General features: G+C 44.6%; 1 protein-coding gene across 1 annotated transcript in view; it reads right to left on the bottom strand.

Moving 5' to 3' along the window:
• The window catches only part of lhfpl7 (LHFPL tetraspan subfamily member 7), a gene marked incomplete at its 3' end in the record, with an annotated part of 104361 nt that extends 80725 nt beyond the window's left edge, over window positions 1-23636 (bottom strand). The window contains exon 1 of the mRNA XM_084565446.1: window positions 22412-23636. Coding sequence (XP_084421572.1) covers window positions 22412-22780 — 369 coding nt within the window. The 5' untranslated portion in view covers window positions 22781-23636. The remainder of the gene's footprint in view (window positions 1-22411) is intronic.
• Window positions 23637-24376: the final 740 nt, after the last annotated feature.

The following is a 24376-nucleotide window of genomic DNA, read 5'->3' on the forward strand; positions in this document are numbered from 1 at the left end:
TATGCAAGATCAATTTACTGTAATTTGCCAGTCTCTCCTCCTGCTGTGTATCCTAGCAGTGGTTTGCAAGAAAGAAACGCCTCGCACATAATTTCATTCCTTCACAAGGTTACATAGGAGCGGCGACGCATCGTTTCTAATGTCTGTGTGGTCTCAGTGGCCTAAATGGAAAATCTCTCTGCTGTTTCAGCGTCACATCCTTTGCCAGTTTCTAAAATGTGTCACTGTAGTTGTCTGGCACACAAACACATTTCAGGAAAACGTTCCAAGTACATAATAATCGGTACAGCAAATGCAATTTCTTAAAATAACTTGAATATATTTTTGGGGGTTTTTTGACTGGAGCCATCACTGGACTGTGATGAGCCTCTTGCATGTATCTGTTACCAGCTTTTCTTCACCAGGTGTCAGTTCATTACTTGCAAACTGAATCCCTAGATCTTTTCTAGATTCTGCTTTGCTCAGAAAGCTCATATAACTACTACTAAGTCATATCCCGCTAAAACTTTGCGAAACTTTACATCAGACATTTTTTCATAGCGAGGTATGTGAGGTCAAGTGCCAGCTTAAATGTCATTATGTAGAGGGAGATGTGAAGAATTTTTATCAAAGTAATGACATTAAAATTAATAATTTATAAATGTGATACTTGAATAATTCAAAATCTGTGCTCTAAGGGGCTGATTTGAGAGTTTCAGCACATATTCTGTGATGTCTAAAAAAAAGCCAAGTTTCTGCACTAATCTCACCACACAGGCCCACTTACTGAGGCTGTTTGGGACTCTTTACCTTGGGTGCTTGTTCTGTGACATGTCACACAACGTGTACGCTCAGTCCACAACGTGTTTAAATACTTGTGCGTCTGCCTTCATAAAAACTCCCAACAAAAGCTTCAGTTCTGTTTGGGCATTCATTATGTTTGGTTCCACAGCTTGTTTTATTGATCAGCTCTCTAAACTTTGCCCAGACAAAAAGAATCCCTCACACATCCAGCGTTGTTTGGCAAAGGGAACCCACACAGGACGCTCCCTGCTGCAAAGCAACGCTTTAATGTGGTGTCGAGTCTTTGGTGTCATGTTAAATGAAAACACGGTGGGAATCTCTCGTACTGAGAGAGCGTTGCTTTCACACACACACACAGGCAGCTGAAACACTGCATGAGCCCATGCAGGAAACACTCCAGATGAGATGAGGAAATACACACCTCTTTATACAACCCTTTATGTGGAATGTACTGCATGTGGTATGCAGGGATGTTTGATTTGGATCGCAGTTCAGGGAAGGATGTTGGTTCAACCACTGCACCTGACAATCCAACTTCAGTCTTTAATAAACTGTTGGAAGTAAATATAATGGTTTTCAAGATCCAAAGTCAATGCAGGACTACCAACCAAACTGCCCCAGAGGCCCAGATCTTCAGGACTCCAAAAGCCATTGTTCCACATCATATGAACCATGTTGTGAACATGACAGCCCGTTAATTGCCTAATCCTACAAGACCTTGGGTTGCGTTTGCTATATATCCAAAAGATAAGAGCTGCCCCTAACTAAATACAAGAGGAGTGTCAGTGCTAACTGTGGAACCTCTAAGTTCCTTAAAGCTCCTGGTCTAATAGAGGTTCATAAAGCATTTAAGCAGAGTTACAGGTCACACAGAGGACTCTAATCATCACTACATCACTAATACTGTGTTCACAACACTGTCATTAAGGTGTTGCTCAAGGGCACGTCAATATTGCGTCTTCATCAGCGTAATAGTTGAAACAAACACATTGACGTTGATGCCTCACCATATTATTGGAGCACTGAGAACAATTCCACTTTGACTTGCAACGCGACACACCCATCACGCAGTGACGAGTGAGGAAACACGGTAACAGGTGAAGCAAACGCATTTGATTAGCTCACCGTGTCACTGGAGTGACAAGAAAAATGATGAAGCCAGCTCAACTTTTATGTCGCTTGTCTCCCACAGCGTGTAGCGACCAGTGTAAGACGTCAGCTTGAACATAGGGAGTCTGTAGAGGCTCAACACATTTTCAAGGGGTTAATCTGGTTGAGCTCACAGTACTCCAGTGTATCTGGCCTGATTCCAGTTTGTCCAAAGCTGCAGGCAGCTGCTTCCCTGCCAGGCCACTGTCTACCACCTGCTGCACCACCTGGAGACCAAAGGCATTTCACTTGTGGACTCCAGGGTGATGAATAAAACCCAAATTATTGTTGATCAATGAGCCAAAGATGCACTACGACCTGTCACTATCAACAAGTCTCCAACGGTGTTCGCAGCCAGTGTAATACCACCAGTGAGTCTGAATGTGGGCAGCTGATGGTACTGCTCTTAATCACCACTGTGAGCAGATTATGTGGCAGTAGATATCTCTATAGATACTAGGGATGCACCAAATATTCTGCCAATTTTCGGCCGGAAATGGCCCAAAAGTGCATTTTTGGCCGAAAGACTTTTATCACCGAAACAACGCGGCTGAAACAGGATGTTGGGATGACGCAAGCAACAACTGCAGCCAGCACGGGCATGTCTGCCGTGTGGACATATTTCCATATATAAAGTATTATATAAATATTATATAAAGACCCACTGATTTGCAAAACGTGTAATGCTGAAATTTCAAGAGGTGTGCATCTGAAAAGAATTTCTCCATGTCGGGTTTAATTTATCACCTGAAATCCAAACATCCAAGCACGGAAGTTTCCCAGTGATGGTGCAGGGGTGCCTGATACGTCGATCGGGATCGACCGGTATTTGCGTGCCATTGGAAAATTTCTTAATAATAAATATTTTCATAATTTTGTAACTGATTTATTCTTTGAAACACTACTATTAATTTTTGCAATTGCAATGCTTTGATTTTAGTGAGATTAGTACACAGTCATAGCCATAAATGCAATTGTACTAATAATTTCTTTCGGTGTTTTGGCTTAGGGCTTGTCATTTTCGGTTTTCGGTTTCGGCCAAGATTTTTCATTTCGGTGCATCCCTAAAAATACGTTTTTCGACAGCTATGAAATGTTGGTATTTGCACCATCAAGCTTCTTTTTGACATTTTTGAGTCTCATTTTCTCCATCTCAGCTTCCAAATAAATAAACAGTGCACAATAAAATATCAGTAGGAAGAACATACTGCGACACTATATGTGATGGGCAGCCCATCAGTTGTGTTCAAAGGTACAAAATCACAGCCTAAATGTTTCCACACAAACACAGAGAGACTAAGACTGAAGATTACTCTGGAGAGAAATTACTAGAGCGTTTAGCACAATAAAAGCTGTTACATTCTATCAAGTTTGCCACTTTGAAAAAGACTTTCAGAAAAAGATTTATTTCAGTCTATGAATAGAAGCTGTATGAATATGAGCCGCCTGAGGTACCTGCCAACCTGCCAAAAAAAAAAAACTTCAGTGAGGCTGTGGTCCCAAAACTGCTGGAGAAAGACATAAACCAGAGCTCCAGTTTCACATCAGCTACCGTGCAGAAAGAGGAAACAGATGCATGCCGGTTAGGATCCCAAAGGAAAATCGTCTTTATGAAGCCCTCAGGTGGTGCAGCGCCGACAGACAGTGACTCATGTGGAATAGACGTTATGCAGGGTTATAGGCCACAGAGAAAAACCTCTATTTTGGGCATTGTTCAGAAAGAGAGAGAGAGAATTTCTCTTTTAAAACCACATGAAGCAGTGAAAACCTGTAGTTCTGTTCATTCACATCACAATAAAGTGAAAATCAAAAAGAGACTTTAAGAGGGAAGTCAATTTCCTCCATGATTCGCTGATGCTGATGATGATGAGGGCTGGGTTTCCTTTATGGGTTAATCAGGAATTGTATGATAAATGATCAAGTGTCCATCTGGCAGTGCTGAGCACCACCTGCCCTCACACACACACACACACACACACACACACACACACACGCCAATCACTACACAACTGATTCCCACTGTTTTCCTACAGTGCAGAGATCAGAGCAGCAGCTTTCATATCTGCTCTTCCCTGACCAAAGCCAAGTGTTTGTAGAGATTATATTGTCATCATTACACCTCCTTCTGCTTCCATGTGCCCCTGCAACCTCAGATCATCGTCTACCTGGCGAGGGGGGAGCACCCGAACAGCAAGCAGCATCCACTAGCCCTCTGTTTACCTCTTCTTTCCTCTTGATCGCTCTCTGATCTCAATTAAATAGTTGATGAGATGGAAAAAAATCCATCTAACTAGAAACTTCTTAATACCTCTCTCCTCTCATTGCGCTCTCGTTCATAATAGATCACAAAACGGATCAGATCAGATAGGAGGATCAAATAGCTAGTTTGAAATGCATGGGATCCCTACAGCCCCAGTTTAATGATGACATCCTCAGAACCAGGCCAGAGGTTTTTATTCAGTCTCTCTCATAATAGGATGGTGATGGTGGTGGTGGTGGTGGTGGTGGTGGAGGGGTGATGGGTATTCAAACGAGAGGAACCCCTAGGCAAAGTTTCTCTTTTCTCTTCACTCTCAATGGATGCTGTAATTGAATTATAGCGCAACTGATACTTTTGTGTCCAACCTCCCCCCTCCAAAGCCCCCCTCCACCCCAGTCTCTTCAAAAGATCCCAGCTATGGAATTTGTCTTGTTATATCTCTTGTCTTTGAATGCACCCGCTAATAAGAAATGGATGAGAAACACAGTGTTAAAATTTGAAATGGAGCTGCGAATAAATTTAGTGGAAAATAAGAGAACATAACTTAATCAGCCCGTTCGCTAATTAGAATGAAACCTGTGTCTGTGGCTTCCCGACAAACAGCAGAGCATAACTGGCGCACAAAGGCGCCCTATCCAGAAATGATGATCTTTTCACATCAAACAACACTGCACTGCAGGAGAGACTGGAAGAGAGAGATGACGGGAGAGTGCGAGATGAGACAGTGGGGGAGTGTGTGAGAGAAATGTAGAAGAGATCTGGGGAAGAGGGAGGAAAGAGCACAAAAATTAAAAAAAAAATCTTTAAAGAAATACTGTACTCACACATTTCGATAACACCACAGCCCACATAGAGTAAGGCTCCATCTGTGTATGTCTTACCCATGAAGTAGCTCTTTGTCAATCCACCTACACCAGCTCGTAGAAACAGTAAAGCCCATGGAAACCGACAAGTTTACATTATCTACTGTAAATCAAACGCAGCATCTGTTCAGACTGAAGATTTCTCTTGTTCTTCTACAAGCCACTGAGTCCGAGCTAGCTGGTCCAATACCGTAATGTTGACTTTAGATGAGAACATGGAAGTTAGAGAAACCATTAAGATTAGTCATTCTGGTTGTTAAGATACCAAACATTTGGCGCAATTCTCCATACCAAAATCAGGCAATCCAAGATATTTCAACTACGGCTGTTAATAGGACTAATATTTAATAGTGATTAATCACATAATTTCCATAGTTAATTGTGCTTAACGCAAATTAATCACACTTTTTTTTTTTTAAATGTACCTGGAAGGATATTTCTCAAGACCATGTTACACTCATTAACGTAGCAGCTTGTTAGAAAGTTCCCTGCTCAGTTCATAACTCACTTCACAACTGATTTCACATCGACATTAAATGCAGATCACTTTGGTCTTGACAAGAGAAGCAACTGGCAGGTTTTTGAAGCTGAACACACCCATAAAAAGACTTTATCCATTTCTGCTTGTTTCTGCTTTCTTCTTTCTTCTTCCTCTTTTGGAATTTTTGGTAGTTTTGACACTAGTGTGGATATTATTGTCCTTCTTAGGGTAAACCTATTTACTATGGGTGCACTTCAAATTCTGCTTGCTTTCCACAAAGTTACAGCTGCTTTGATCGTTTCCTGATTTCTCAAACTACTGTCTGGGCTGAGGTGATAAAAACAGAACATGCTTGAGTTAATCACACATAAAAAAGTGTATGGTTTTTAAAGGCAGTTGCGCTAATGCATTTTTAACACGTAAATCCCTGCTGCTCGCTCCTTTGAACACCTCACATTCAAACTCTCTGGTCCCACTCCTCTGGTCACTGCCATCATCTACCGCCCTCCCAAACCAAACCCCTCCTTCCTCTCTGACTTTTCTGACTTCCTCACCCAGTTATCGGCCATCTCACCTTCCGTTCTTCTTCTGGGGGACTTCAACATCCACATTGACACTGACTGCAAATCTGCCACTGAATTCCTGGAACTGCTACACTGCTTCGACTTCACTCAACACGTCAACTTTGCCACCCACAGCCGTGGTCACATCCTGGACCTGGTCTGCTCCACTGGTCTCACCTTACATCACCTCTCCAGCGTCAACCTCAACATCTCTGACCACTTGGCAATTATCATGGACATCAACATCCCCATTCCCACCGCTAAGGACAAACGGACAATATCTTTCAGAAACCTCAAATCCATCTCCCCTTCAGCCCTTTCTGCCTCTCTTGCTAGTAAAATATCTGCTTCCCCCCCTCCGTTAACTGACAATCCCTCTGACCTCACCAAATTCTACAACGTAACACTCTCCTCCTGTCTCAACCAGCTAGCCCCCATCAAAACTAAAACTGTCTCCTTCACCCACTCTGCCCCCTGGTACACTCCTGAACTACACAAAATGAAATCACAAAAACGACAGCTTGAAAGACTTCACAAGAAAACCGGTTTAACTGTCCATCTACAAGCCTATACAGATTACCTTCAGCAGTACAAGGATGCTCTCAGTACTGCCCGATCCACCTACTACTCTCACCTCATTCACTCTGGCTCCACCAACCCCAAGGCTCTGTTTTCTACAGTAAATAAACTCCTCAAGCCCAGCGACAATACCTCCAACTCATTCACCACTGACAAATGCAACTCCTTTCTCTCATTCTTCCAAACAAAAATCGACACCATTTACAACAACTTGTCCTCCTCTCCTGCCCCCACGGCCTGCACTCCCACTCCCTCACCTGCTCCTCCCCTCCTCACCTCTCAGCCTCTGTCTCAGTTCTCCCCCGTGTCACCAGGGGAGCTGCCCAAAATTATGATAGGCATGAAAACCTCTACATGTGTTCTGGATCCCATCCCATCTCACCTCATTAAGGACTCTTTACCAGCCATCTCCACACTCATCACAGAAATCATCAACTCCTCCCTCAGGTCTGGCTCAGTCCCCCGTTCACTCAAACTGGCTGCTATCACCCCCATCCTCAAAAAACCTGGACTCAACCCTGACATCTTGTCGAACTTCCGGCCCATCTCCAATCTCCCCTTTCTGTCCAAAATACTGGAGCGTATTGTCGCCACACAACTCAAAGCCCACCTCTGCTCAAATGACCTGTTCGAACCATTTCAATCCGGTTTCCGTTCCCAACACAGCACCGAAACAGCCCTCCTGAAAGTCACCAATGACATCCTCCTCTCCGCAGACTCCGGCCAGCTCACCATCCTCATCCTCCTGGACCTCACTGCAGCTTTCGACACCATAAATCACACCATTCTCCTCTCCCGCCTTGAGTCCTCCCTCGGCATCACTGGCACTGCACTCTCCTGGCTCAAATCATACCTCTCTGACCGACAACAATTCATCCACATCAACAACTGCACCTCCTCCACTGTTCCTCTGTCCCAAGGTGTCCCCCAGGGATCGGTGCTTGGTCCTCTCCTCTTCATACTTTACCTGCTCCCCCTTGGCAACATCATTCGCCACCACGGTCTCCATTTCCACTGTTATGCTGATGACGTCCAGCTTTATATCTCCACCAACTCCATCACTCCCGCCACTCTTTCCACTCTCTCCAATTGCCTCGCTGACATCAAATCCTGGATGCAGATCAACTTCCTCAAACTAAATTGTGACAAATCAGACCTAATCATTATCGGCCCCAAATCCCTCAACAACACCACAGACAGTTTCCGCCTCACCATCGACAACTCCACCTTGTCTCCATCCCCCAACAGCCGCAACCTCGGAGTCATCTTTGACAGTAACCTCTCCTTTGATCATCACATCAATCAAATCACCAGAACTGCCTTCTTCCACCTCAAGAACATTGCCCGACTCCGTCCATCACTCTCCTTCTCTGCTGCTGAAACCCTCATTCACGCCTTCATCACTTCCAGAATTGACTACTGCAACAGCATCCTCTATGGCACACCATCCAAAACTTTAAATAAACTTCAGTACATCCAAAATTCTGCTGCACGTCTGCTCACCCACACCCGCTCCCGTGATCACATCACTCCTGTCCTCCAGAAACTCCACTGGCTCCCAGTTCCACAGCGTATTCAGTTCAAAATCCTCCTCCTCACACACAAAGCCCTCCATAACCAGGCCCCTTCCTATCTCACTGACCTGCTCCATCGCCACAATCCATCCCGCAGCCTCCGTTCATGTGACGCAAACCTCCTTACTCCACCACTCAAGACCAAGCATCGAACCTGGGGCGACAGAGCCTTCTCTGCAGCTGCCCCCTCCCTCTGGAACTCTCTCCCCAAACACATCCGCGACTGTACCGACCTTCCTACCTTCAAATCTCTGACAAAAACACACCTTTTTTAAAATTGCTTTTAATGTTTAGCTCAGTTTATTGTGTTTTTGATGTTATATTTCACATTGTTTTGCTAATTTGATGTCCTTTTTATGTAAAGTGTCTTTGAGTATCTTGAAAAGCGCTTTTAAATAAAATGTATTATTATTATTATTAAATATGACAGCCTCATTTCAAGACAAACTATATGCTGCACGCAGTGTGTCCTAACGCATGTTATATTTTGACTAACGACTATATAACAAGTCCAGTGCCCTTCTGTCATGAACAGGATACAGCTCACATTATTGCATTATTGTTGAGCTAGGGACATCAAAGAACTTCCAACAAAGGCCTACAGTGATGTCCCCTCACGTAGCTTGTGTCTGTGTCAGAAGTCTGCACTTGAACATGCTGCAAAGCATACAGCCTACAGTCAACAGCTGCACGTATTGCATTCTGTGGCTGCTTAAAACCAGCAGAGCAACTATTAGCTGGAAGACCAAGAAGAATTTAATTTTAATAATAGAGATGTCTATGATACAGGATAAAAAGCCTGTAACCAAGCCGTTAGCCAACCCTAGCTTAGGACAAGCAAAAGTTAGTAAAAAACAATACATTTAGGGAAGTCTTATTGATATTCATATCGCCAGTTAGATGAGAAGGTACCAGCGAGTGAATATAAAGTTGCAATAAGCAATAATCTTCTAAAGAATTAACTACTTTCCACAAACCAGACGACTACTACCAACTGACTGTTGAGTTTGTATGAAAAAGAAGCGATGTAGTTTTTTTCACAATGTTTAAACAAATATGTAGACATACTTTGTTTTGCACTGGATGAGGACAAGCAGAGGTCTTTCCTATATTTATATTCCATATAAAAGTGGCCTCCTCCACCTGTACTAGAGAAGTTTAAGAGAGCGTGTGGGTTTGAGCGCAGGCCATCCTACAGCAAACCTCTTGCACACTTACACCCTCAAAAACTCACACAAGCCCAGCTTGCTCTTGCATTTATGCATGATTGGCACTACTGCTGGTCCCAAGAGCACATTTCATAATTCATGCATACTCTACTGTAGCAACTGGAAATGCTACCATATCTGCATCCACCTCTCTGCTTCATTTCATCAGCAAGTCAGACAGGTCAGCGTTACACTCACATTACAGCACGCTCCCTGACCCTAAACACTGAACATCCACCTACAGGGCAACAATAACCAAATTAATACCTTCAGTTTGAGTCAAACCACTCCAGTGCTGTGGCTCAGGGTGGAGCAGTGCTTTTAAATAAATTAGAATTCTTCTTTTTCTCACAAATTGAAAAGAAAGCAGATTTCCACAGGGCTAATAAGTAAAGTCGGTTGCCAGGTCTGGATCACAGTTGCATCAGTCTTATAATGTATCACCCTCATGGCAGAAAGAGCATCTGCTGCATGTAAAGGAGCAGAGAGTCTAGTCTATAGAGGCTCAGAGGAAGAATGATGTAACTGGACAACAACATGCTTGTGAGCTGCTTCATCTTGCAGGGTGACAGATAGTCATTACGCAGCAGGTCCGTAATTAATCCCGTTTGGTAATGTGCTGTGCCTTGCTGGGCCAACACCAATAAATGATAAGTGAGCTGAGCTTGTATAAGCATTTATAAGGCGCCCAGTCAAAGATGAACTTAGGTGCTCTTACATTTTAGAATGAGAATATACAGTAAGCGTCTAATGCTTATTACAGTCCTTACTAATTACTAACTAATGAGTAATTTAATAAATACAAAATTGCAGCCTTGAAGTGTTTATTATTAATCACAAACATTCTTAAATGTAAAATCTAGACTTCAGTCTGAGCCGTTACACCGGTGAACAAATTGCCTTGCATCCAAACTGCTTTATTATACATCTGTTTCCTCCTATAAGTTTCATAAGTGACGTCCCACTGGGTGCTGCCGTACTCATCCTTTCTCTTCATTGTGTTCTCTCTGCAGAGCTTCACATTAGCCCAGCAGTCTCAAAGCCTTCTGTTTTGCCAAGCAGGAAATTAACTTTTTATTGAGTATTTTCTCCCTAACCTATCATGCCAGGTGGGTTGTTGCACTGAACCAGTGGAGAAGTCGTCCTTGCAAGCAGTTTGGAAAAGGCACTTGGCAGGTGACTGGATGAACCATCTGTCTACCATCATCAACTCCAGGCTAATTTCAACCACTTAGCTCAACAAGCCGTATCATGTAGTAGGGGAGGAAACACAACAACAAGGTACAGTCTAAAGCTTGGTTTATACTCTCTCGACAGATCTTCGCAGAGCCTTGTCATAGCCAACGTGGGTGGTCTACTATGTTGTAGACATTTACACTTGCGCGCTGGTGTGGCATTTGTTGACATGATACCACATTCAGCCTAAATAGCAGCCTACGCACGTAGCCTACGCACATTAGCCTACACACATAGCCTACACACGTAACCTACGCACGTAGCCTATGCCGGTGGGAGCCATTTATACTTGTGCACTCGTCAGTCTGGCTCACTCTGTAAAAACACCAACCAAACGTTCGGGTTTCCACTTCCTGCTTCAAATTCAACAATGGTGACTGAAACTTTCGCCGAAAAGATGAGTTGTACAAATGCTTGTACCTTCGAACCTCCTCAGTAAATCTTTCTTCTGTGTGTTACATCTTTATTGATCCAAAACAAATCAATCGAAAATTGCAGCAATGGGGAAGCAGCCGGAAATGCTAAAGTGGAAACACACTACTACCAAGCGGACCAATCACAGCTCTTACGCGTAATACATTACTGGAGAGGTCAGGCTATGGCGTTGGGGTCTGCGTAGGGTATGCATAGGGCCTGGGCTGTCACCCCAGCTACGGCATCAGATTAGCAGAAGTATAAACTGCCCATAAGAGCGCACTGTTTATTCAAGATGACTTTATCTAAGGAGAAGCAATCCAAACTGAATTGGAGCTATTAAATTAACTGAATGAGGACAAACAAACATTTAGCCTGGATTAGTTAAACCACACTTGAACAACAAAGCTTTTATCCGTTTGACAAGGAAAACACATCATTATATAGTTTCTCTGTGTACTGTGATTTGAAACTGAGCCAATTATGCTGTTATGAGTTTAAGTTAATAAATGTAGAACAACGGTTACTTTGACTGAAATCACTGCGACTCACCAAAGAGATATGATGTCAAAGTAGTGCTGTGTAGCAGGCAAAAGGAGGGAGAATTTTCTGTGCTTGTCTGACCACTGAGAGAAAAGGATGAGGAAATATCTTTCGGTAGGGCTGAGTTATAAAAAAAATAGATTTTCCTAATCAAATTGATCCTCCTTTGAAATATCCGACATGAATTCATAAAATCCTTGGATCGATTTTTTAAAGTATATGCCATTCCCTGCATCCTCTTCTTAGAAATCTCGATGTGTCCTTTCAAGACCGGCTTCACAGGGCTAGTCTCACAAGGCCGCGCTATAAGATTACTCCACGTGTGAGAGAGATCCAGAACATGACAGAAGCTACTAGTTTAAGAGCGTAGTTGGGCCTGAAAGGCGTACTGAACACTGGGAAGAAGTCAGCGTTTGTATGTAACAGTAGACAGTTTTTGCTGTTTTTGTGAGGACAGTTGGAGCATAAAAGTCACTCGTATGGAAACTGACGCTTTTTGCTGTCGACTCTGTAGTCACACCTAAAACACTCCCCCAGCTCCCAACGACCCTCATAAGACGCTGATTGGTTCGAACCGATGTGGTTAAGGAATTCTCATGTGGTCTTGCTTGTATCAGCTAACGTGAGTTGCTATAAAAGCTCAAAGGCTGCTTTTCTACCAAGTTACAGTGAGAGTAGAGGTAAATATTTGCCTCAGCTAGTTAGATATCAGATAATCTCATGCATTTTGCACAGCAGAAGGATTTTTCAAAACCTGCTCATCTCCAGACCAGCAGCTAATTCACTGTAAACTTAATGCAATGATACTTCCATTTATACCACTCTAAATAAGCGCAAACACAGCGGGGCTTGTGGATTTTTGTCTCGTATGCTGCACAGCTTGCACCACATTCAACAGAGAAGTAATGTTTGGGAGCCTGGTTGGGTCCCAGGAGCGCAGTGTTTTGATGTTGCAAGAATTTGGGAGAAGCGGGGAAAAAGTAGAGCAGTAAAACTATATTGAGACACAGTGGGGAATCACAAAAATATATCTGATTTCATCAGACTAGCATCTTCTCTTAAACTGAGACGATCTCTCTGCAGGATGTTGGCCTTCAGAGTGAGGTGGGTGTAGTTTTATGCGAGTGTTTTAGCTTTTAGCCGGCAAACCCTGTGCGTTGACGACGGATGGTGGCTCACATGGCTACAACTGGCTTCTATGCATCCAGCCAAGTGAGCCATCATTTATGTTAAAAAAAAAAATGGAGAAAGGCTGCCTGTTAAATCAATACATAAAGCACGCGCAGGATGCACAGTGAAGGCAGAGGAAGTGACAGGCCGCTTAACAAATGGACGGCGGCCTCGCGGGGCCCGCTGACTCAGCACGATCCCCGATGAAGGAAACAGCGCTCCGTTACGGCGCCCCATCCCTTACCCTCTCCGATCAGTCAGACAGCTCGCCGTGTCTACCTGGGAACTGCTGATCAGAGGCTCTTAAATATCGCCAAAGCAAAGAATATAATTCATAAGAGAGATAAACACTCACCGCCTCGACATGTTTGTTGCTGCTGGGAATTCAGCCAGCGTTTGAATAAACATCTCTATCTGCTGGAAGAGTATATCTCATTTTTGACCCATCGGTGGCTCCGGAGGTGCACGTCATCGCGGCAAGTGTTTTGCTGCGTCCACTGCTTTGAGAATATCAAACAGCCAATATGAAAAGAGGCGCAAAACGATCATTCACCGCAGGTAACATCCATCCATCAAGGCTGATGAGATCATAAATCCTTCCTCTCTCCCGGCCAGACTGATTTCCTCTCTATTTCAACGAGATGGGGATAAAATGCAGATCAACACGTTCCCTTCTCTCCTCCTCATCTCTCCCTGGGCCACCTGTTCTATCCATCATCCGGACAGGTGTTCCTCTACACTTTCAATTCCTCCTCCATATGCGGCGCTGACCTCTCGCCCTTCTCCGCCTGTCGACACGCTCCCCGCAAAGGCCCAAAATCTCGCACCCAGGAGTTTGTGTCAAAATCCACAGATTAGATTCGATTGCTTTGGGGAAGCACACACCCCTCCACAGCTCCAGCTGCAGCCCAGAAATCTTTTTTTTTTTTTTTTAATCAAGTGGACAAATCTTTGAGACATGCAGTGGGCGGCTGTAACTCAGGCAGTAGGTTGGTGGGTCAGTCTCCACACCACACGTGTCAAGGTGTCCTTGTCACGTCTGTGCACGACAACAAAATGCGAGTAGCTTTGGACAAAGGTCAAATGATTCCATTATATTTTTAATCATAACTACTCTATACACTGCTACCAATAGAAACAAAAATAATGCTGAGAGAGAGTTTAAAAAGGACCATGCTGTGTCTATTTGTGAAACGTCGAATGTAGATTGTGTTCCTGTGCTCGCATCTGCACAAATGCTGCTGCTACAAACTACACATATAACAGATTCCACCAGCAGAGCTATGCGGTCATTAAAGTGAATTGAATGGACTACAAATCCAGCATTCTCAACATTGCTGCCAAACATTTTCTAAAGCCTTTTAAATTGATTTCCTTCCTCCCAAGCAGCCGTGTTTTTTTTTTTTATATATATATATATATTCTACTCAGAACAGTATGAAAATGAACTTGCAGAGAGCTGTAAGTATACTAAAGCTTGTTAGTGTGTGAGGGCCCTCTAACGTGCAAAATGAAAACACGTATGAGCCGCTGCGTGCTGTTGTGAATTTAAATGCACAGGACAAAGAGCGACAAAATGGACGATGTAAGATGGATAGTTAAAAGGCGGCCGACTCACAAGTCTCAAATGTCAGGGCGTCCCTGAAGGCACCGGCATGACGAGCCTTGAGAGGAGCCTTTGTTTGCCACAGAGCTTCCACACGCTAACATGATTTAAACACAGTAATTAATAGAAACAAAAGAACTTATTTTTTGCAGATGTTGATTTGATTAAAAAAAAAAAAAAAAACGTCACCAGCTGCACAGATTTAAAAAAAAAAAAAAAAAAAAAACGCGTGAAAACTTTCAACACATGTACATGATTTCCGATTAATGGGTGGCACTTAAAATGATTATATTTTAAGTGCCACCCATAGAATACCAGAATTCTACAGACTGCTCCCATCAGAGGCAGAAAACACTGTCTGGCTCAGTTTGGTAAATAACAGGCTGGCATATCAGACGGCCATTATATACGTCTAACCCATTATCTCATCTAACAGACAGTGCAGTCCAATGACACTACGTAACCATCAACAGAATAATTTGAGGTCCAACAAGAGAAAAACTTGCAGAACGAGGAGTGAAAATGAGAATTGCATCCAAATGGCCTGTTCATCCCCAGATCTATCACTGTGAACGCTCCCCTGTATACACACTGCCTGCCATTAATTCTGTCACCAGTCAAACGGTGGCCGTGAAGCAAACACGCGCTGTATGATAATAAGTCAGCGCACCACATTTCACGCAAGACTTGCTGTCAAAGGACCAAACATCTATCTCTCCTTCCAGTTCCACATCCGTTTATTTATTTTTTTTCCAATGAGTTTATTCGTGTTCCTGGAATAACTCAAGGTGATCAGACAATCAAACACTAAAAAAAAAAACGCTACTTATTTACATTTGGGTCGAGCCCAGGGGCCAAGGATGTGTTTGTCTCGTAAAGCAGCGGCTCTACGCTTTCCCAGGCACAAAGGAAGATGACGTGCAGCTCCGCTCCGAGGCAGCCACCTGAAAAACAGCTCGGCGGAAGGGACGCTAGTAAAGCACGACTCTTGACCTCCCCTGCTCGTTCTGCCTCCTGAACTCTTCGCTTATTTCTTGCTCTCGCTTTCTCGCGTAAAAGCGTCCGGAGCTAGATGCTGCACTAAATGTCAGTGGAGGTGGGGTGGGAGCAGGGTGAACATCGCAGGTGGAATTCCTTTTATGATATCAGCTAAAAGGAAACGGGAGTTCTGTTTATTAGCGAGTGTGAAAATGGGTGGATGGAGGAGATTCGCTGGTTTTGAGTGGGAGCCGACTTGTTTTAGCGGCGGTTAAAGCTGTGTCTTTTTTGCAGGGTAACAAAAGAATGATTTATTTTTTTTTTTTTATTGAAATGACTCACTGAGTCTCTTCTGTTTCTCTCAGCTCCCAGACGTCCCTCGGCCATCCCTCCCTGAACTCCTAATTACTGCATCAGTGCTGACATGGACAGCCACTGTACAGCACATCAATGTCTTTTTTGATCTGACGTTTTTTTTTTTTTTTCCCCTATTGCAGCTGCATCTTTTCATCCCACTCCGTGAATATGTAGAAGTGCAGAAGTGTGTTCGTGCACAGCGCGTCGTACTTGTGTGTGTGCGTGCTGAACGTGCCTCTGTGGAGCTTTAAACAGAATGAGGTCGGCAGGAAAAAAGGAGCCAGACGAGTTCGCCTTTTGTCTCATGCAAGCCGGGCAGCGGGCTCCCCATGGGGGGGGAGAAAAAGCAGCAATACAACATGTGCATTAGACCCCATAACATCATTTATAACAGGCAGACACACTTCCACACAAATGGCTTTCACCACAGAGGTTCACCATTAGCATTACAGGAGAGAGGCTGTAAGAGGCGGAGAGGGGAGAGAGAAGCTTTACTGCTACAGTAAATCTAAGGAGCAACTGGAGTCGAGCACGCGATGGCGGCTTTCTGTTGGGCAGAGATTTCGCAGAACCTCTGATAGTCTGCTGAGCCTGCGCGCTCGTCAGAAAGCGGCCGGGGACACAGAGTCCCTCGGGAACACCGGACCTCGTGTCACCGAATGTGGAGGAGGCCAATTCAAGAGCACGGACCTTTCATTTCTCTCTCATGTTGTTCAGACGGATAAAGGCCAGACCTTGTCCATCATTCTGTTATTAGGCAGCAAATAAACCAGTGAGTCTGGTCTTCACCTCAAGCATGCCGCCATGCTCTGGTCTACAGGGTATAAAACAAACATTTCAGAACTGAGAGCAATAATCACCACAACGTACCACCACAACTTAAAGGATTTTCTGGATTCAAGTCATGCTGCAGTGGAAGAAAAATAAACTATGACCATCACAATGAAATAAAACTAACCCTAAAGTGGTGTAGTGGTTAGCACGGACACCTCACAGGGAGAAGGTTCCTGGGTGGAAGTTTGCATGTTCTCAATGTGCCTGTGGAGGTTTTCTCTGGGTGCTCCAGCTTTCTCCCTCCGTCCAAAGACATGCTTGTTAGGGTAATTGGTGATCCTAAATTGACTGTAGTGTGAATGTTTGTTTTTCTGTCTATGATAGCTCTGTGGTAGGCTAGCGACCTGTTCAGGGTGTACCTGCAATGACAGCTGAGATAGGCTTCAGTCTCCCCCTACGACCCTCTAGAGCAGACGTGTCACTCATCTAATTTCCCGGCGGGTTGGACCAGTCCAGTAGCATACTAGCCATTTGATTTAGTGCATAGAAGTCAAAGTACGTTATGTCAAAAAAGTCAGAAATGTTAAGGAACGTTTAACATTTAAGGAACACTTATGTTTTACAAAACATTTCAAGAGCAACCTGCAACTTCTTAAGGAGAAAAAGCGCAATTTCAGCACATGGTCTGCTGTTTAGTTCTGTGTGTTGTGTTCTCACTAAAACAGTGGACAAATTAGGAATAGCAGTTCAAGTCTTTGCAAATTCATGCCGTGGGCCAGGTTAGACCTTCTGAGGGGCTGTATGTTTGACACCCTGGCTAGAGGATAAGCGATAACAGATAATGAATGAATAAAAACACGCTCTTAAATTGAAAAAAGGATGTTTTTGTAACTATTTTAGCCTTCATGGTTCCCAGATAAAGAGACCCAAGAGTCCTTACTACAAAAATCCGATCAGGCAAAGAAAGCACAAAGAAACGAGCTGAGGTAAAAGTCTAAAGCATGATGAAGCTAATGCACACGACTCTGAGACAAAGGCAGAGGGGGATCAGTGTAGCGGCTGCAGGTGAGCGGAGGGGCGGGGTTTATCAGTTGACGGAGCAGACGGGACAGCAGGGCAGTTGGGAGCGGCAGGTCTTTAGAGTTACGAGAGCAGATCATAGGAACACAAAACCCTGACTGAGTGAATCAATGATTGGAAGAAAGAAGGGCCGGAAACCAAAACAGCACCGTCTTCAAAATATGTCAGTGGTAGCCAGGGGTTACTTGGGTGTGATCTTGTGGTTACGATTTTAAAAGACTGAAAGGACAGACGTTAAACATCTTTAAAGAGACACAGAGAAATCAATGATTATGGTGGTGGCGAATGGAGGCTGAACCTTGTATTCCGCCTCAGCAGGGTTACTGGTGATTTATGTTTCCCTCCTCGAACTACGAAATCCAGGTCTCTACAATATAATAAAATACTGTAGGACAGGAGGACATTAAGCTCCCAGTTAGAAGCAGAACCAGAAATGCTGTCTTTGTCTTTCAGGTGTATTTTTAAGTTTATTCAACTATAAGGCAAATGTGTATTTATGTAAAGATACACTTACTAGACAATTCATTAGGTACACCAGTGAAAACTAACAGTCCTGCACTGAATCTTAGCTTCACAATCCAATAACTGGGAGAGCTGCTGATTCAAATGTGTTGTAACTTTGGAGGCTGTGGTTTGTTCTACCATTCAATTGTGTTGTGTTGTAAAGACACATGTTTCTATTATTTGGACAACCCCAGTGGCCTGGGCTAAACAACAGAAACACATTAATGTTTACTCGGGCAGCGCCACAAACCACATCCTCCACGATCATCCAGCTGCATCACCACCTTTCTGATGCTGTACTGAACATTAGAACAGTGATAAAGGAAGACTTACAGCAACACTGTTTATATTCGAATGCATTCGTTTTCACCAGTGTACCTAATGAACCGCATTAACGAGCAATAGCAGACTTTAAAGCAGATGCGCGCAAAATAGTAACTTTTAATTAAGAACTAGTGTTTTTTGTGGCTTTGCTGTCGTTCTTTAGTGTCTTTAGACCTTTCTTCCACTCACTGTTTGAGGTAATCTTACTTTATTTGGGTGTTAAACTGAAGCCTTCCTTTGCTTCATTACCTTCTCCTCTCTGTAGACAGCGTGGCACAAGCAATATGCATATGTTTCCACTGCAGGCTCTGTTTTTTTCCAGGGCTAAGTGTAATATTGCTCTAGTCGAAGCGCACGATAAATATTACAACTTGACCTTTAAAAGTTTTACATTATTTTAGAGTGTGAAACAAACTGTTACGGAGAGTTGCACCCACACTCTGAAACAATGCACTGAAATCATGGGGGCAACGTTCTTTTCCCCGCTAGGATTGTTTTCCCTTTATAATCTTCTGTTGACATTAGTGAAAGAGGTTGGAGACTGAAGGTGTGTCACAGCCAGACAAAAGAATCATAAGTGAATTTCATTAAATGAGTTATCTGTCTAGTTAAAACTGGTTTCGGCTCACTGAGTGGTGAAATGAGCACCTAGCATGGTTTATGCACCAGTAAGTGTACTTCGTAGGTTGGTGGCAATTAAGCATCTCCAGTAACGTCTGCAATTCATCTTCTTGGTGCGTGGGGAAGACAACATTTGCAGACTGTTTTGTCTCATGTGTCAGAGGAATTCGACGGAAGCCAATCACATTGCCCTTTTCCACAGCCCAGAATCTCCGCTTTGACGCGCTGCCATCTTCACGCGCAGGGAGACAAAAGATGAGGACCGAGTCGGACGTTTTCCAATCAGCCTTCCTGGAGCTCGGCCGCCGCTCATTTAGGCTACGGGACGACCTTGACATTCAACGGGCGTGTAGTGTAAGAGGAGCCCGGAACGCGTGCGGCGAAGTCCAAGAGCATCCAGACGCAGCACCTCCTCGCCCAGACACACATGCAGCTGTGCGTGTGTGCCAGACTGCTGGATGCTCACTGCAGAGGCCTAGCTAATCCAGCTCCAGTGTTTAGTGCTCCGGAGCGGCTGGACGCACATAAGCTGTTAACAAGTTAAGGTGAAAATGTTTTCTGGCGGGCACCCTCCTCCTCCTTCACACTTTACCTAACAGCAGCTCACAGCACACACCTCCTACACTGACATGTCCAACCTGGCAAACCACCACCGCTGCACGCACGCTTCCACACTTCCACCGACTACTACGCCGCCCTACACCTGCTCTCAGCGCGTGTCTCACAGCGCAGCAGGAACAAGCAGAAGTAATATCTGGAATAATTTATGTGGATAAACCACCACGTCCGAGAGAGCTTTCATGTTGCAATAAGTTTAATGTGCGCTGGCCTCTGATGCTCTCCGCTCATCAAGTGAAATCTGAAGGGGAATAAACATCCAGCTCGAAATCGGATAACTTATTAAAGCACAGAAACTAATTCTTCTGGAAGTTATTGTGTATCTGGCTAGGGAGGTGCGAGGGAACAAATATGGATGTCTAATATTGGATGAAGTGCATCTTTTTCGAGGAAAGTTACCGGGGAAATGTGGTGAAAGGAGCAACTTTGGAAGAGGGGTTTGCACATGCTGAAGTGAATTGAACATGCACAAAAAAAACGCTCCTTAGACAGCCTTGCATGGCTCCAAGTTAGCTCCCTTGGATGGGTTAAGTGCAGAGAACAAATTCTCTGTATGTGTGCACATACAGAAAGCTGATTTGATTTGATATGCTGTAATGGTGTAGTTCACATTGTTCCTTCTATATGGTTTGGTTTATAAAGCAGGGAAATAGACAAAAGATAACATATAGTGATGCATCAACAAACGTAGACGTATGACATCTCACTTTCCAGGTCATGTAATCATTCCCACGTGACTTGAACACAACATAAGCTCACTTTTGCATCCCACAGGGGTTTTGTCTGTGTGTGCCTCAAGGGAGGCAGTGGCCCTGCCAGCCTGGCGCCGAGCTCCTGAGCGCCAGCCGTGGTGCCGTCCAAAGCGAAAGCTTGTGACAACATGGAGCGACAACAGAAAAAAAGCCCACAGAAACTACAGCACAACTAGGCCAGCCTCTCAGGGAGCCTCCTCCCCCACCTCCTCCTCCTCCTCCTCCTCCTCGTCTGTCCTGTCCTCACCCTCCTCCGGGTTCACTCACACAGCATCCGCAGAGCTCAGCCCGAGTCCTCCGAGTGAGCCAGGAGTACGCTCTTCCACTCTGATGGAGACTACAGAGCTCAGCGTACACTGATAGTTGTCAGCTTCCACCAACACAAACACAGAGTGGAACTAATAGCTTGTGTGGTGAGTTTGTGCGCTGTATCACAGACGCCTCCGCTGTACACCGCTGTTGCCCCGAGCGTAACACGCCGCATGTTCTGCACAGGTTCGTGTTGTTGACAAGTTGGAAAGCATCAGCAAAATGACGTGCATATCAGTGAGGAGTGGTGGAGTAATAAAGAGGCTCTGATGAAAACTTAATGGCCCCTTCACCTTTATTAATGGCTGTGGGAGCAGGATCGTGCGCTCGGGTTCAACGCCGCAATAACACAAGTGGCATGGCAGTGGGAAGCAGCTCCATCAGCTCCATCAGCTCCACTAACGCACTGGAAGAGGAGCTCATAACCGGGAGGACACTAATTAACACACTGACAACTAGCTAACAGGCTAAATGGCTCTTGATTTTAGCCGGCACAGTACATTAGGCTGCACTAAAACTGAGCAAAGGACACGCAGTGGTTAATGTGTGAGTATAAATGAGAGAGAGAGATCCCAATCTGTGTGTGCAGCTCACACACCTGTGCTTTCCCTGTGAAAGGAAACCCAGGCCCTGCATTCTTCCTTCCCTCCATGCAGATGCTTACAATCACACAAGCAGCACTTATTAATATCTCCCTTTCAAATGCTAATTCCCCTTCATGCATAAATCATAACTCCAGAGGTGGCTGGTATACTGTAGAGTTTTAGAGTGGGGCGGGCAGGGCTGGGGGTACAAACAGCCCCCCTGTACTGAGGCGTCCCAGATACAAGAACAAGGCCAGCTGTTTGTGTTCTGACAAGCTCGCACACTGAGGCAAACTTCCAAACTTTTTCCAAACAGGTGCTGACCCACTACTCAAACACACTCCCGTCTGTGAGGATGTTTGTTGTCACTGGACACAGCCGCGCAGCTGTGTGGATCACACGTGTGGTCCGCTCGCAGCAGGTTCACGCCGACAGAGAGGGACGGAATTGAAATTCCTCCTATACTCGTGTAGGGAGCCCCTGATCCACGAGCATGCCTGGCAACCTGCTGCCTACTTTTCGCAGCTCTGATGCGCGTCTGGCGTGCTGTGCTGCAGATGCTGCTCTCTGTGATGAACCACCGCCCCCCCCCCCCCCCCCTCCTTCCTCCCGATCAGTGAATCATTTCTTCTGAATAATAAGACCTGCACCATCCCACACGTGTAGTTTTGTTTTTCTGATGCTCAGGAGGGCCATCGTTGCCTTGTGGTGCCATTCTGTTTATGTGGCACATGTGCAACCAGAAGTCTCTACACATTTTGTCATCAAATGGATTTCTGTGAATGGCGGATATAATAATAAAGATAAAATATATGACAGCAAGTTATTTAAACCAGTATGTTGATCTAAAGGGCTTTACTGTGGAGTAAATGACTTGTTGTGGATGTAGACAAAAAACTGAAATCATAAGCTATTTTATAGAATCTGGTATATAATGTATTAATAGTAATAACTAAGTTTGAATAAGATTAGGTTATTTACTCATTTGTATTGTGGTTGCCTCCATTCAAGGATGATGCTCCACATGCTCTCGTCCATCCACATGTGATGGACATGGGTGTGTGAGTGTGTGCGTAACTACCTGCCAGGAGCTGGAGGGGATCTCTGCGAATTTGCCCAGTCCTCCAAAGGTGTAGCACCGGTACATGTGATCCAGAGACTCCGAGCAGTGCCACAGCAAGCCGAAGCTCACGGAGTCCTTGCTGCTGGTGTGGTGGTGGTGCTGGTGCTGGTGTTGGTGGCTGTTCCTCAGCTGGTCCTTAACAATCCAGGCGGGAGAGATGAAGCTGAAACTGCAGACGGCGACCAGAGCGGAGGACAGGAGCACCCAGAAGCAGCCCACACAGCTGAACATGGTGGCAGCTTGGGGCAGGAAGCCCGGAGACAGACCCAGATCGAACCCAAACCCGACTTCTTCTTCTTTCTTCTCCCGGCCCAGGAGCGAATGCATCTGGATCTCACGCCTTCAGGAGCGAGACTTCCAACTTCAGCCTCCTGATCAGCACTACTACATCAGCAGAGAGTGGAGTGGGCGTCCGCAGCAGCCGTGAGAGCGCGTGTCCCCGGGACATCTGGTCCGGGGGAAAAACATACCACTGAGAAAAAACTGTGATAGTGACAGAATAAAGTCAAGTCATCCGCGCTCACACTGTCTGGTACAGTGCCCGAAACTGACAGCAAAGATGTTTGTCACACCCAAAACTGGATGCGCAGTTGTCAGACAAGAAACAGGTGGAGGAGCAGTTCAACTCAGAGCACAAAGCCTAAACATGACCTGGAGCCGCTCTGCTCTGCTCTGCTCTGCTCTGCTACTCCCAGCTACTTGCTCAGCCTCAGCCTCAGCCTCAGCGCGGACACAGACGCACTTTGCTTCTCCGAACGAGTGCGCCTGGATGACGTCAAGTTCACGCAAGTTAAGAGGCGCAATTCCGGAGTTGATTTTCAGAGTAAAATCCCTCCAGAAGAGGCGTGGTGAGGTATGGATGTCTGTGCGCCATACACTTTATAACAACTAATTAGTTTACATATTATGATTAGAGAGGCATGAATGTCAGATTAGACACCGTGACGAGTACTGAGTACGTCTGAAGTTGTTTTATTATTATTATTCATATAAATATTTGATATTATAAGTCTGATGTTTTATTGATAGCATTGTAGGGAATGTAGGATTGAGGAACTCAAACCAACAGGGATTCAATGTGATATTCACATTCCTTGTTGTTCAGTGGGTATGTTGCAAGTCCTAAAATTTCATGAAAGTGCATTTCCAAATCACTCTTTAAGAATAATTCATTATTACCGTATAAATATGTGATGAGTAAGTCTGTGGGTTGGAGGAGATGTGGGTCACATTCAGTGCTTTTAAATTTGCCTCACTACAGCCTAGTTGTGAATGTAAATGAGGAGAAGCGGATAAGATTTATTTGAACTACTTAATGAAAAAGATTTTTTTGTGAATGGCATAAAATAAGGTGATGTGGATCTTTAAAGGTTACAGTATCCCCAGCCTACTAACAGACACAAGTTACATCAGAATGCCAGCATTAGCCAGGTAGAAAGACCTCAGAGCTTCCATACAGGGAATGCACCTGTAAACGCTGATACTAACCTCCATGTGTTCCAGGGCGATTTGTGCGCGTCTTTAACTTTTATTCTGAAGGCCAACCCCTTGGTTTCCGGCTTCGTACAGCATCTCTTCTGACATGCTCCGGAGGGCGTCTGCCCAAGTGCTCCCCGCACTTTCTTAATGAATATTTTGAGGATACGGCTCTAATAAAACACTCGGGCACATCACTTTAAAAAAAAAAAAAAGAAAAAAGAAAAGAAAAAAAAGAAGAAAACATACATTTTATGATTCACTGAACGTTTTTAATCTTAATGAAATGCTCCTTTCCGCCAAACAAACTGTGAAAATATCGTTGTCGTCTCTTAACAGATACGTATGATCTCAGCCAATCAGCGTTGAGGTTGGCGTTCTTAGGTGGGCGTTGCTTTTTCACGTGCAGGTAACTTCAGAATTGAAACGGAAATAAGCTAGCTCAGC

The sequence above is a fragment of the Chelon labrosus genome (genome assembly GCF_963514085.1).
Source record: "Chelon labrosus genome assembly, chromosome: 17".
Taxonomy (NCBI): Eukaryota; Metazoa; Chordata; class Actinopteri; order Mugiliformes; family Mugilidae; genus Chelon; species Chelon labrosus.